General features: G+C 45.3%; 2 protein-coding genes across 6 annotated transcripts; one reads left to right on the forward strand and one right to left on the reverse strand.

Moving 5' to 3' along the window:
- Positions 1-294: 294 nt before the first annotated feature.
- Positions 295-7,548, forward strand: ndc1 (NDC1 transmembrane nucleoporin). 4 transcript variants are annotated; one of them, XM_052087765.1, is made up of 20 exons: positions 299-461; positions 944-1,064; positions 1,139-1,240; positions 1,344-1,518; positions 1,589-1,715; positions 1,785-1,893; positions 2,247-2,298; positions 2,373-2,505; positions 2,694-2,786; positions 2,860-2,941; positions 3,012-3,179; positions 3,833-4,087; positions 4,151-4,263; positions 4,599-4,649; positions 4,717-4,780; positions 4,850-4,950; positions 5,114-5,274; positions 5,349-5,502; positions 5,579-5,684; positions 7,481-7,548. In XM_052087765.1, exons 1-18 carry the CDS (start codon positions 423-425, stop codon positions 5,410-5,412), a joined length of 2,010 nt encoding a protein of 669 aa, XP_051943725.1. In that variant the 5' UTR covers positions 299-422; the 3' UTR covers positions 5,413-5,502; positions 5,579-5,684; positions 7,481-7,548. The 4 variants fall into 4 exon arrangements, with proteins under 4 accessions (XP_051943727.1, XP_051943725.1, XP_051943726.1 ...); XM_052087766.1 differs by having other exon boundaries at positions 5,601-5,684; XM_052087768.1 differs by having other exon boundaries at positions 3,848-4,087.
- On the reverse strand, positions 5,987-12,777 carry dcaf8 (DDB1 and CUL4 associated factor 8). Of its 2 annotated transcripts, XM_052087770.1 has the most exons (13): positions 12,621-12,777; positions 12,211-12,266; positions 12,062-12,139; positions 10,974-11,623; positions 10,178-10,318; positions 10,005-10,099; positions 9,456-9,566; positions 9,033-9,163; positions 8,655-8,762; positions 8,447-8,577; positions 8,060-8,179; positions 7,863-7,979; positions 5,987-7,584 (listed from the first exon to the last, which is right to left on the reverse strand). In XM_052087770.1, exons 2-13 carry the CDS (start codon positions 12,245-12,247, stop codon positions 7,477-7,479), a joined length of 1,827 nt encoding a protein of 608 aa, XP_051943730.1. In that variant the 5' UTR covers positions 12,248-12,266; positions 12,621-12,777; the 3' UTR covers positions 5,987-7,476. The 2 variants fall into 2 exon arrangements, with proteins under 2 accessions (XP_051943730.1, XP_051943729.1); XM_052087769.1 differs by lacking the exon at positions 12,621-12,777 and having other exon boundaries at positions 12,211-12,298.
- Between the last annotated feature and the right edge of the window lie 149 nt (positions 12,778-12,926).

Consider the following 12,926-nt stretch of genomic DNA (forward strand, 5'->3'; position numbering starts at 1 on the left):
TTATGGCGCAAAGTATCTCTGGGATCAAATTGATATCATGGGTAAAATGTGTTATATTTCAGGATCATAGGAGGGTTAATATGTGTAATTGTCTAGATTAGAAGTAAATGGGCTCGTGATTTAAAGAGCACTTTTCGGGATGCCTTATGCAAATTGTTGAAGAAATATATCAAAATATGACGTTGTGTTTCAACCAATACAGCATTTCCTCAAAAATGCTTTCAACACAACTCAAAGTCATCCTGAGTTCCAAAAGACAGATTGTCTACAAAACATATAAACGTCATTTTAAAACAGGCACATATGTGGAGACCGTCGTGGAGCGTTGGTCCTGCTGGAGGTCCTTTCAACGAAAGTGGCGCGGCATGATGGCAATTTGGAAGTTTTGACGAAGAAAGAAGTAATCATTTACGCTCTCCGCTATGTTTTCTGCGGACCAAAATTGTTGGTTTGTCCGCAAGGTGAGTCTCTGTCACTTAAAAGTCGACCCTCCCGCACCTCCAATATTCGACCGGCGTTAGTTAGCATGATAGCCTGTAGGACCAGCTACTGTATATGTGTATACGGGCGCAAGCGTATTGAAACCAAACCACGCGAGTAGTATTGTCATTTAAAGTCCGACCACTGTCCTTGAAGTTCGAATTTGAACATGTATCCCTTGTTTGAATCTCTAAGCCTGTTTTGAAACCCTAACCCTTTCTTAAAACACTGTTTTGAAATACAGTACTGTATTAATCCTGTCATGAAATCTCACTTTGGGACGAAACCTACACATCCTAAACACATCTTGAACCCCTATTATAGAACCACAACCCTTGCTACTACTAAAACTTTAAAGAGTTCACCATGGAGTCGTTGGTGAAATGATCACACAGAATAAGTGGAAATGCAATAAAATGAATAAATGTGAATGTGTACATACTTTGGCTTACCCTGTCCGAAGGTGATTTGCTGGAGGGCTGCAGCCAGCATAGCCTGGGCTGTCTTGCTGTTGCCACCAACCACGGCAGTTTTTGTCATCCTCAGCAAGTTCAGTCTTTTCTTCCCAATCCAGACTCTATCAGGTCAGTCGATCACAATTTGATATTCCATCTGATCACTCAACATGCTTCCAAATCAAAATGTCTTCCCTATACAGAATGTTTGTCCGTCATGACAAGCGCCAGCGGCGTTTTGTCCTTTGTCCTACTGTGCAGCGTCACCACCATGGTGGGCTTCCTGATCTTTGTGTATTATACGGGTAAGTGGGGTTCAAATCACAGTGTGAATGAAATATCCCCCTTGTGATTGCTTCCGTTTCAGTTTTTTTCACAAAATCCTTCCTGTCTTTCGCTTCTTGCTAGTCATCCCTACCGTTGCCTGCTCCAAAATTGCTCTGTTGGGTCTGCTGCTGCATCCGCGTCACGTGGCCAACTCCTTGCTCCACTGCTTCATGGGCATCATGGTGGCCTGGTGGGCCGCTGTCACCATCGGGGGCCGTTACGAGATGAACACTTATCCCTGCGGCGTCGAAGACGCGTAAGTCTGCTCAAGCGCAGTGTTTGTGATTCCCTAATTGCTAACGCGTGCACTAATAACTGTCTTACAGTCCCCCTCAGATGTGTCTGAATGAGTACCATCTCATCCTCCTGCTAGCGGGAGCTTTCGTGGGCTTCTCCCACAACCTGTTTGGTGTCATCCACAACATGAACTATGTGTCTTTCCCCACCGTTCAGGTACGTGTACGGTTGAGTACGTCTGTTGAGTGAGGTTGTATTCACTGTTTGAACCCTTCCTTCCCCCAGCAATACAAGTACCTTCGTTTTAAGGAGTCCTTACCGCTGGTGGTGAAGTGCAGTGCTGTCCAAGCACTTTACTCGATCAGGAACTACATTCTAGTCTATTTCTTCTTGGGTATGTTATGTTTCTTTCCTCTGTGAGTTTACAAATTCATTTGTTTGAGTACCAAAATTGACCTAAAAGGATTTAAAAGTCGAGATACACTGGTGCTTTGTAGGACTCCACTTCGGAGCTTTTTAAGATACAAGTCAATATTTGACAGATTTTCTTGCTTTGACATGCAACCACAAAACTTGCGAGCGTTGTATTGTGGCACTAAGTTTAATTCATTGAGAATTGTAACTGGCAGTTATTTTAATGAAAGAGATGCAAATGGTCCACTTCACCCCCCCCCCCCCCAAAAAAAAAGTTGAGCACCACTGCTCCATATGAAATAAACGCTGCTTTATTCTTCTTTGTGTTAACAGGATACATCCCAAGAGAGTGGATCTGTAAAATGTTCAACCTTCACTTAAACAGGTCGGTGTATTTCCTGAACATCCTTCCTCACATGTGCCTACGAATATTCACAAGTCTTCCCTTTTCCCTTCCAGTTCCACTCACCGTCTAGACACCATCAGCGGGCTTCTGGACTTGACCCTGCTCTACCACCTGTGGAGCAGTGCCACCTTTCTACTCTTCACTTGGTACACGGCCTTGCTGCTCTTCAGGATTTTTATCACGGAGGTTTGTGTGTGTATGCGTGTCTCCATACACTCTTTCTAGTTAGTACATTATCACATCATTTGGCACTGGGGGCAATAGAGGTGAAAATACATATGTAGGGAAGTGTCGCCATATGTTGTGCCTTAATCGCTGTCATGATTGAGCGGAAATGACATGGGTCACACTTTTATTTTCCTCCATTTGTACAGGACTACAGTTTCCCAATACAGTCATCTTTCACAGAGGATGTGCACCAGTGTCTTCCCAGAGTTCTGTCTGACCCAAAGCCAGGAATATTAAAGGTAGCCCTTCAGCTTTCCTCCTCAGGCTCTATGGGATATATGGACGTTGAATTGAAGACTCTACGCCCAACAGTTCCTAGCCCTGCAAGACTTGGCTCTGCTCTCTCAGCACTCGCCATGGCGACGTGGCGAGGTGTTCAGCCTTAGTCAGCCAGGTATGCGTATTTATATTTAAACGTAACATAAAACGATTCAAATGAGGGCCCTTCACTCTCTCCCCATCAGGTGGACATCCTCACAACTGGAATGCCATTAGCAAGGAGTGTCAATCGCTTCTGGCGGACCTGACCCAGCGACTGATCGCATATCACGACAGCGTGGCCACCAACGGCAGGGCCAAGTCGCTTTCGTCGGGAAGTGGCGAACTGAAGTCCACGTCGGACTCGTCTTCGGGTAAATGATCTCATCTGTTGATGAACCACTTAAGCCTGAAATAGGCATGTTATAATACTTATTTTGGGGATTTTTAAAAACTGAAAAAGCTTCAAGTGCATTGCGTTGAAGACTTACTTCTTGCCACTCATAGCTTCAGAGGCTTTTTTGCTTTGGTTCTTACAAGTCCACGATTTGTACTCGTAACTCCAGAGACATTGAATTCGTCATTCATGAATTTCCAAAGACTTATCCGTCCTTGTACGTGTGGTTCCAGGATACTTTATTACTTTGTAAGCGCAGTGCAGTTCCAGGATTTTTTTACTTCTTCGTACTTGTAGTTCCAGTGACTTTTTGTGCCTGGTTCTTGTAGGTCCACGGACTATTGGTACTCAGCTCCTTGAACTATAGTTCTCCAATATAATGTATAAAAAAAGTCACTGGGACTACAGGAGACCTATAGGTCCAGTGACATTTTGCGCTTAGTTGTTGTAGTTCCAGGGACTAGTAATACTTGGTACTTACTTCCTGCAACTGTAGGGCTCCTATCACATATGCTCAGCCATATTGGAAATCTTTAAAGTATTGCCTCCCCCACAGCAGTGTCTTTTTTTTTTTGCGATCTGGTGGACTCTTTATACATTTGAGCCTGTCATCTTTTTCAACTTTGAAACTAATCTCTGGTGCAGAGGATCAGAGGAGTCCAATGGCCAGAAACGTCCCGATCCAAAGTCCGGATTGCGTCTTCGGCAGCACGCAGCCAAGACACTCGACGGCGCCGTTCACCCCACCCTACCAGGACAGCTACTTCTCCTCACCGAACCTGCGACGCCTCGCCACATCCGTATACCAGGGCTCGCCATGGCATGGCACCGTGCAGAGCCCCCACGTTATGAGGAGGGCCCCCAAATTGTGGTCCACCCCCACAGGTAAAGGGATGTACTTGTGGAAGCCCTTGGTTAGGTTGTACTCAATTGTCCGTCTCCGTACAGATTCACAGTCTAGCGGCAGCCCACTGCTGTCCGCCGCCCCACTGCCCAGTCCCAAGCAGGTTGCCGACCAACCGGGTCTTTTGGCCCAGTTCCTCCACAACAGGAAAGAACAGGTATGCACCGAAGAAAAAGTGCTTCGATGGGTTTAGTACACGGGAGTAAGACGCAGATTAATATTAGAGGAGAGGCGTTTACTTTTGTTACAAGCGACGGACTGACCCAGTGAAATATTGAGGCACGGACGGAAAATTGGGAGTGCGGGCTACCATTTGAGACATTGACAAGGCAGCGCGTTGATGACGTATGCAGTATCGGACATGTAGTTTATGGCCGCTGTAATCTATAAAACTGTACTTGTTATTTTGTCAAACGCAAATTGTCTGCTCTGGCTTTTTCTGCTTAAGAACCCAGGACATCTTCATTTAATCACCAACTTTACCCCATTCAGGTTAAAAGCTTCCTGTCCAAGCGTGTGCTGATCGCGTATTTGTTCAACAAGGTGAGCTCAGTACCAAACACTAGACTACATTTCATGCGAATGTGGCGTAACGTTTTCTGTTTTGCAGCTTCCAGAAGCCTCCAGTGAAGCGCTCTTTGCTGGCAGCCAGGCCCACATTTGGGCATTGGAGGGTAAACCAAAAAAAAAATTTTTTCTCTTCCCCTTCAGCACGTGAGGTTAACCACGTGAATGCTTTCCAGGACTGTCCTACCTGGTTCAAGCATCCTTCTCAGAGGACCACTTTGGCGTAGTGCAAACAGCGTTACCCAGCATCCTTAGCACAATGCTGCTTCTGCAAGAGGTCAGAGTTATACAGTAGTGACTGGACCACGACTTTGATTTTCTTGATCCTTATTTTCCATTACTATTACTCAGCATTGCTAACGGTCATACAAGTGGAAAGACGGGGAGAAAACATATTTCATTAAAATTTAAAAAACAAAACAAATATGGTTTGTCCACAGGCAGTGGACCGACACTTCAAGCTGCCTCATGCTTCCACGAAGCCCATGCGGACGGCAGGCGGCATGGTCGAGCCTGCCTACAAAACGCTGCGTTTCGCTCTCAGGGCCGCGCTCAAGACGGCCATCTATCGAATCACCACCACCTTTGGAGATCACCTCAAGTGAGTCGCTCTTTTGTCAGTGTGTCGCAGTCTATGAACATACATACTAACATTTTATTCTTGCACCCCTTCAGCGCCGTTCACATGTCGGCAGAGCACCGCAAGAGGCTGCAGCTTTTCCTGCACTACAAGGAATGACTTAATATTCACATCTCTGCCATATGCTGATAACACAGCACATGTTGGAGGCTTTTAATTTCACAAGCGCAAGGAATAGAACGCTCACAGGTCAGACGCCTGTTTGTACATATTAGGTTGTGTGTTAAATAAAAATTTGACGTAACAAAAAAAAAAACATCTCCAGGTTTCTTTGAAAATAATCTCAGGGGAGAGAACCAGGCGAAAATTTCAGGGCATCGTGGTGGCAGGGAAGCCTGAAAACATTCATCAGAGATGAAGAGCGTATTGAGGTGAGAGAAGTTGTCGTTCATTCAGGTGGTGTCAAAGTATTTCATATCAATAAATATATTGCTACGCAGATGTGTTACTTGAAAGGAAATGGAATATAATCCGGCCCAAAAGCTCCTATACAGTATTCATGTCCTTGGAAAAATATGCATCTCAAAGTAGCTTGATAGATGTTTTACCGGACACTATGCTCTGTTCTCTGAATCCCCCAAATAACAAACATATCCATCCATCTATGATCCGAGCCGCTTATCCTCTCAAGCATCGGGAAATGCATCATGAGACGTGTAAATAGGGCAAAGCATCAAGAGCACTGTCTGTTTTATTGCACAAATTCTTCAACAGATTTCCAACAGAACCAGTCGATGTTTCAAAAATGTCAAGCCTGCGGGTGGGAAAATTTGAATCCATTTTTCCAAATGAAAAACGGCACTGTGTACAATGGTAACATAATACTGTAAAGGACAGTCTCGGGTGATCAGGAGAAAAAGGTGCATCATGGATCTGTATCGAATATAAACCTCTGCATCTTTAACCAATCAAATATGTTGCATGACAAACAGCATCTTCTATAGGTTGATTTTTTTTTTACACTTTTCATATTTATATATGTACAATTTGACTACGGATTCTCAGAAAACGAGAAAAAAAAAGCCAAGCTTCAATTGCTCTCACACCACAAAGAATGGGCAAGCACGATGTCCAAAGAAACCACCACCCTCCTCAAAAATCCCCCAACGCCACCCTCTATACCTATTCCAGTTTCCAGCCAATCAGCTGCTCCTAATTCAGCTACAGATCGTACGGCTTCCAATCGGGGGTTGGGGAACTTTTTTCCTTTATAGTTTGGTACCATTTGGTTTTCCCTGTCAGGGCCATACTACTTAAAAATTGCGTGGGTGAACTGGAGCAATTGCACTGAATCCAATCTTGGGGGTGTGGGGGTGTGTTAAAAGTTCCAGTCCGTGGCGCATGCAGTGAAAGTGAGCAGAACGTTTCCTGTCAAAGATGGAGTGAACAGAAATGGGCGCAAGTGAGAAAAAACTATGAATGCTGTGAAGAAGAAAATCGAATCACTGCTGACAAAAGAGAAAACAAATCACTCTTTAGTGCATGTGTCAAAACGGCAACGTCCCTGATTCAAAGTGCACTCAGTAGTTTGAGAGGGGTCAGCAATCTGCGCAGGAGCGTGACGCTACGATGGGAAGGAGTGTGGCTACGTGCTGGTGTACGTTTAGAGGCAGAAGTCAAAAATGGGACACTGGAAAATTGACGTCTTCGTACAGTGGCCAGCATTCTCCACCATCACTAAGTCTGATTTGTGTGTGCGTCGGTGTGTCAGTCATGCTAAAGAGGGCATGAATGCGCCATGGTTGTCCAGTGAAAAGTAGGCAGCACCATCATTTTTATACTTGAGTTGGAGATGGATGCGTTTCATTGGTCATTGGCTCTCTGCGTACATGTGCATCTTCTGTGTAGACATGTATGTAACAAATAAACATTTTATTAAGACACGTATGTTTTAATAAAAAAAAGACAAATTGTTAAATTTGGTTTATCGATTATAAATATAAATTTGTAGCCCTGAATCTTTTTTGGACACAAATACCAAGTGATGAATTTGTTTCCTTATTGTCTGAAACATAATTGTGTATTACATTTTCAGTTGTTTATTATTTTTCTCGTTATCCAAAACATCGCCGTTGATTTTTTTTATTGATTTATTTTTTTGGGGACATGCAGTACCTGCTTTTTACTGGACAGTATCTGTATGCATGTGTGTGCGTGTGTGGCTCAGGAGGACATGCACTGAACATGATCTGGACTCCCCTCCTCTTCGTCAGAGGTGTCTGGCGAGCTCCAAGACTCGTCGGTGTCGGCGTCAGCTCCTTCACGTCGTGTCTGGATGGAGACCAAAGGAGAGGAAGTGAGCAGGATGAAGTCATTTATACACAGTACATTGGTGCCTTGAGATACGAGTTGAATTTGTTCCATGGCCACGCTCCCGGCTCAAAACAACTCAATTTCGTTGAAGCTTTCTTTTTTCCAGACCATTACGTAACGCATTGTGCCTTGAAAATCGTGTAAGCTAGGTCGCTTGCATCATAAGGCACCACTGAACAGCACATATATGGACACTTCATTAGGTACACCGGGACAATATTCTCCCCAGAACTCACGCTCTGTGGCCGTCGGGTCCTCATGTGTCTCATCAGGAACCACAGCAGCTGGGTGTCATACTGGTCACCATGCCGCACGCTGTCCTCATCACGGTCCCGCTTGTTCTTTTTCATCACCTTTAGGTAGGGGCACAAACACTGCCGTGTTTGACTTCAAGTGCAATTGCTCGAGAAACTTACGGTTTAGAAGCACGCACCTCTTTGAGGCCCTTGAGTCCAGTGGGAACCTCGGCAGTGGGGGCCCACAGCTTGATGTCATGGTCTAGGCCGCTCGTAGCCATGCCTGGCAGGTGGGGGTGCGGCTCCAAGCAGTTCACCTGGGCGACATCAGGCCAGCAAAAAAAGTGTCTGCTTTTTAAAATTATTATTATTGTACTTAATCTGCAGGTTATATAGAAACTTTTGAAAAATTACTACAAGTACAAAAAATAATAATAAAACATTTGGACAAAATATATCAATTACTAACATTTTAATGAGATAAACTGGATGACTCGTCTCAATTATTTAACCAAAAATATAATGGAAAAATTAAATAAAATGTCATAGTAGTGCCTTGCGCAACGCTGACAGCCCATACTCACCACTCCGCCTCTGTCGCCCTCCATGAACTGGACGATGCGAGCTGAGTGTTTATCCCATAGGTAGATGTGTCCGCAGTCACTGCCGCTCACCACAAACTCGCTGCACGGCCCGTAGAAATTGACGCCCTTCACTTCCGGGTGGTAGTTTCGGGTGGGGGGAGAGGGATATTGAGATTGGATACGCATTTGGTCAGACTTGTCATCCTACCTGTAGCATTGTTGCGGTGTCCCTTGTATCTCCTGCAGTAGTTGGCGCCGTCGCTGTGGTTGGAGTCAAACAGGTAGATGTCCTCGTCATTGTAGGTGGTAAGTAGCTCTAGATGATAATCATAATAATACAGTAAAAGCTTGCATAGTTATGATTCGACATTTTTCAAACTCGTTGCCTAATTCTATCAATCATCCTCACGTGAAGGTAAGTTGGTTGTTTAACTCCTGAATACAATCATGTATGTACCATGGGTTGATGATTGTGTACATGCTGGATGCATGGTGTTGATATTTTGCGGGCCTCAGTAAATAGAGTCAGCGAAAAGCAGACGTTTGCTTTAAAGCGCCGTTGTGCCATTTCCATGTGCAATCTTACCTGTGCCATCATGGCTGTACACGAGGCAGGTGATGCTGGTTTTGGACTCGTTGGACACCAGATGTGAGGGGCAGAACTTCTTCAGTACGCCGTTATTGTCATTCTCGTTGATCTTCCTCTGGTCGTAAATCCTATGGAGCAACAACGGAGGCAGTCAAGGGCAGTGATTCCTAACCACATGAATGGAAATAATCATGTTCACTTTATAGATTCCAAAAATTTCTATTCGCTTATCGATACCTGTAAATGTATCTACCGTATTCTTCCAACAATTATTCACAGGAAGAGCAATTCAAGTCTCTTCCACTAGATGGCAGAAGGTACAATTAATTTGCAGCCACCTGTTGCGATTCTCATCAAACTGACTTGCGTTGCACTGACTGACGTTTTATCCTCATGGTGGTGGCCATTAAGCTTACGGACCTGACGTACTGATCCCTCCCGCCGACCGCAAAGTGCTGCGTCTTGGCCGGGTTGACGAAGATTGTGTAGAGGCCCACTTTTTTGTCACCTTCCTTCACCATCACCAGTTTGCTGCAAAACAAGGGGAAGGTTTAACAGGTGTTAAATGGTCATCTTGCATACCAAACGGGGTGGAATGGCCTTCTGGTATAATAATTATACGGCAACAAATATTGATGACATCCCCTAATCCAATCCCCCTTCTCAATGCACATTGTGTTGCTCATTCTGGTGTGCGCACCTTGGGATTTTTGAATACGGTTATATTATCGGTCTACGTGTGTTGCTTCACCAAACACCGCCACGAGATGCTAATTGTTAGCCCATGCGCAGATGGAGTTTTCCACTGTGTTAAGCTTGAGGAAAACTATGTATTGTAGTTGTTTTAAATACACAGTGTGCACGACTACTTTTATGTTGTGTTTGACAATAACCTTCAGCAATGCAATTTTTCTTTTTTTGCTCGTAGCACAAGACAAGCACAGTATTAGATGAGACACGAGTACTCACTTCGCAGGACGGTCAAGCCGCAGGTCGATTCCAAACACGATGGCGTCCTCTCCCGCCGACAGAAAGGAGCACGGAGAGTCCGGCTCCAGGGCCAACTGATGCAAAAAAAAAAAAAAAGAAACAAAGTTACAACATCAATGTATTGTTTACACATTTGGAAATGTGTACTGGACCTTGTGTGCAGCCCCTTTGTGCTGTGCCACCCTCTTGGTGTTCTTGCAGCGTTGGGTGGCTGAGAGCTCCGCCACACGAATCTGACCGTCACGGGCGCACATGGCCAAGGTGGAGTCACCGCTGTGAGGTAGGAACTTGGCCTTGTGGGCCAGAACAAATATCACAGTGCGTAATTTTGAAATCTAATGAACTTGAAATGAAATGAGCTAGAAAACTGAATCAACCCGTGTCTTACTCGCCAACGGAGAAACTATCTGCGCGTAGAAAATTAAAATAGTTTGTTTAAATTCAACAAGTGACGTCATGCATTACAGCATCCTGGCCATACGCATCGTATTTGGAACAAAGTCGCCGCTTGGAATTGAAGCGGATTTAAATGGGACAGTAGAAGTGAACCAATCTCTTTTTCGTCAATGGACGCTCCAACTTATTTACTTGTATTTTATTGTAATTTGCTCTTCTTTCATCTACTAACAGCTTCACACAACATGTCAAAACAAAACGGGATAAAACCATGCACCTCCACTTCTGCTTATTTTGTGAGTAAGTGACCTGAACTTATGTCCACTATACAGCACTTGTATCGAGTGAAAACTACATCCATCCATCCATCTATTTTCCGAACCGCTTGATCCTCACTCTGCCTTATTTTCAGCTACTATCTTAAAAAAAAAATGTTGATAAAAAACTTACTGTATGTCAGTTTTATTCCGTGAATACTATACAGCAGTTAACTTCTCTTTGTCTTCAATTGTGACTGTCCTGTACAGTGCATGTTAGTATTGCACCCCTCACCTGAAAGACATTGCTCTTGTGCCCGCTGTCGAACTCCAGCTCAGCGCGCCGGATGGCCCAGTCCCAGATGACCACGCGGAGGTCGTCGCTGCCGGACGCCAGCCGCGTGCCCGACGGGTTGAAGTGCAGCGTGTTGACGCAACCGGAGTGTCTCTCCAGCCGACCCTGTAGTTCCAGCCTCTGCACCAGGCCCCGGGCGCCGCACACGCGCCTCACAAACTGTTGCGAGTCCCGGCCAATCTCCCGACAGCGCAGTGAGGGGATGGCGCGCCACGCCAGCCTGCGCAGGTCCTGCAGCTCGGCGCCCAACCACGCCTCCATCGCCTCGTCTTCCTCGTCGTCTTCCTTGTCGTTTTCGTCGCCATCTTTCAGCTCCTCTTCGTCATCGTCATCCGAGCTGGAGGAACGGTTGTTGTTATTGCCGCCGCAGGGTCTGTTCCGCTTCCGTGCGGCCCTTCTTCCGCCATCTTTCGCCCTCTCCTGTCTGCCTCCCTCGCTGTCTCTTTCACCATCCTCAGTCAGAGAAAAGAGGCCGCTTCCATCCATGCTGTCAGTGTCTTCCTCATCATCCTCCTCCTCCTCCTCTTCACCTTCCTCCGCCTTCGGCTCACTTTCTGGTCCATTTCTGTCACCAGATGCCTCTCCGTTGTCTTGAAGTAGAGCAACAAACATGGAAATTAGTATTGCTTTCAGCAAAGAGAGCCAGTTCAAGGTTTGACCCCCCCAAAAAAACGAAATAAGTGGGAAGATAACTGTCTTTTTACAAGTGCATTAAACATGGCTGATTTCGTGGTGTTAATTTTGCTCATTTAATTAGCCAATGAGTTGTGCCATACCCGTGGGTATATACTGCAGTAGTTTTATTTCAGATATGGTTGAAAAGTGTTTCTCTGAAAAATATTGGAATTCTGATGACCACATTCCCGCCACTGGAGCAGATTTCCACTGTAACAAAAAACTACCTGTAGTCACTTACTGATCTGAAATCCATGAGACATAACATCCTGTCAGTTACTGTATTTGCTATATTACCTTCAACTTCTAAGGTTCCAACCTCGTGATGTAAATGATATGTAAAAAAAAATTACCACTGTGTTTCGCTCCATCTTCGCTCCCACAGGCGTCTTTGTGTTGATCCCCCTTGGCTTCTTCCTCCCCAGAGGCCCCTTGAAAAGAACCCAACAGTGGTCAGAAACGATCTGAAATGGCTACCACGAGTGGTTTGCAATCCAGTTACCGTTGAGCGACGTGGTTTTGCCTTCGGTTTCTGCCATGACGTCCGTGAAGGCAATTCTGTCACACACGCAAGGGGGGGGGGGTGTCATACAGGTGTCTCAAATTAGTCAAGTTGACTGTAAAAGTTCAGCATTGTCCAGTTTAGTGTGTGCGTGAGAAGCGTTTGCAACCTGCGAGGCTGGCTAACCAGCGTGCTAATTCCACCCCAATATATCCTCACACTCTTTGTGACGGCATCGTTAAAACTCGGTTTGACGTTTACAGGCCCTCTAACATTAGCATGTAGCTAGATGGCATAATATTGACAAATACGCTGCTGTCATTTTTGATGCTGTAAAGCAAACAACACCTGTTAGGTCACACACACACACATACAAACACAGAAGCTAACTTAGCCTTAGCATTTTTTACCTCGACTCGCAGGCCCGACTCAGCGCACTTCTTTTTTTATCTTTCTGAAAGCTAAGTCCTTTTATATGGCAGCTTTGCGATCGTCACACCACGCCTCTACCAGCCAGGCCGAGACAGAAAAGACGCCGCATTGTGCGTCAAGTTTTCAGAGGAAAACAAACTCTGCGGCGTTCAAACAAGGTCGACTGCTCTGTTTATGTTTTGACGGTATCGCTTCTATTTTGGGGGGCAGGGGGTGGACTTCCGACAAGTACGTGACGTTTTTGTTTAAAAAACCAGGAAGTTGCAGCAGCGGAAAAAAATCGA

This window comes from Hippocampus zosterae, chromosome 15 (assembly GCF_025434085.1).
Source record: "Hippocampus zosterae strain Florida chromosome 15, ASM2543408v3, whole genome shotgun sequence".
Taxonomy (NCBI): Eukaryota; Metazoa; Chordata; class Actinopteri; order Syngnathiformes; family Syngnathidae; genus Hippocampus; species Hippocampus zosterae.

Bases quoted from the DNA above. Each gene is read 5' to 3' on its own strand.
- ndc1 (XM_052087767.1), top strand. From the start codon at position 423: ATGTTTTCTGCGGACCAAAATTGTTGGTTTGTCCGCAAG. The intron at 2,506-2,693 runs GTTTGTGTGTGT...CCATTTGTACAG, and splicing joins TCAGGATTTTTATCACGGAG to GACTACAGTTTCCCAATACA. The intron at 4,951-5,113 runs GTCAGAGTTATA...GTTTGTCCACAG, and splicing joins CAATGCTGCTTCTGCAAGAG to GCAGTGGACCGACACTTCAA.
- dcaf8 (XM_052087769.1), bottom strand. From the start codon at position 12,298: ATGACACCCCCCCCCCCTTGCGTGTGTGACAGAATTGCCTTCACGGAC. The intron at 10,100-10,177 runs GTCCAGTACACA...TTTTTGCATCAG, and splicing joins ACAAAGGGGCTGCACACAAG to TTGGCCCTGGAGCCGGACTC. The intron at 9,567-10,004 runs GTGAGTACTCGT...CTTGTTTTGCAG, and splicing joins CGGCTTGACCGTCCTGCGAA to CAAACTGGTGATGGTGAAGG.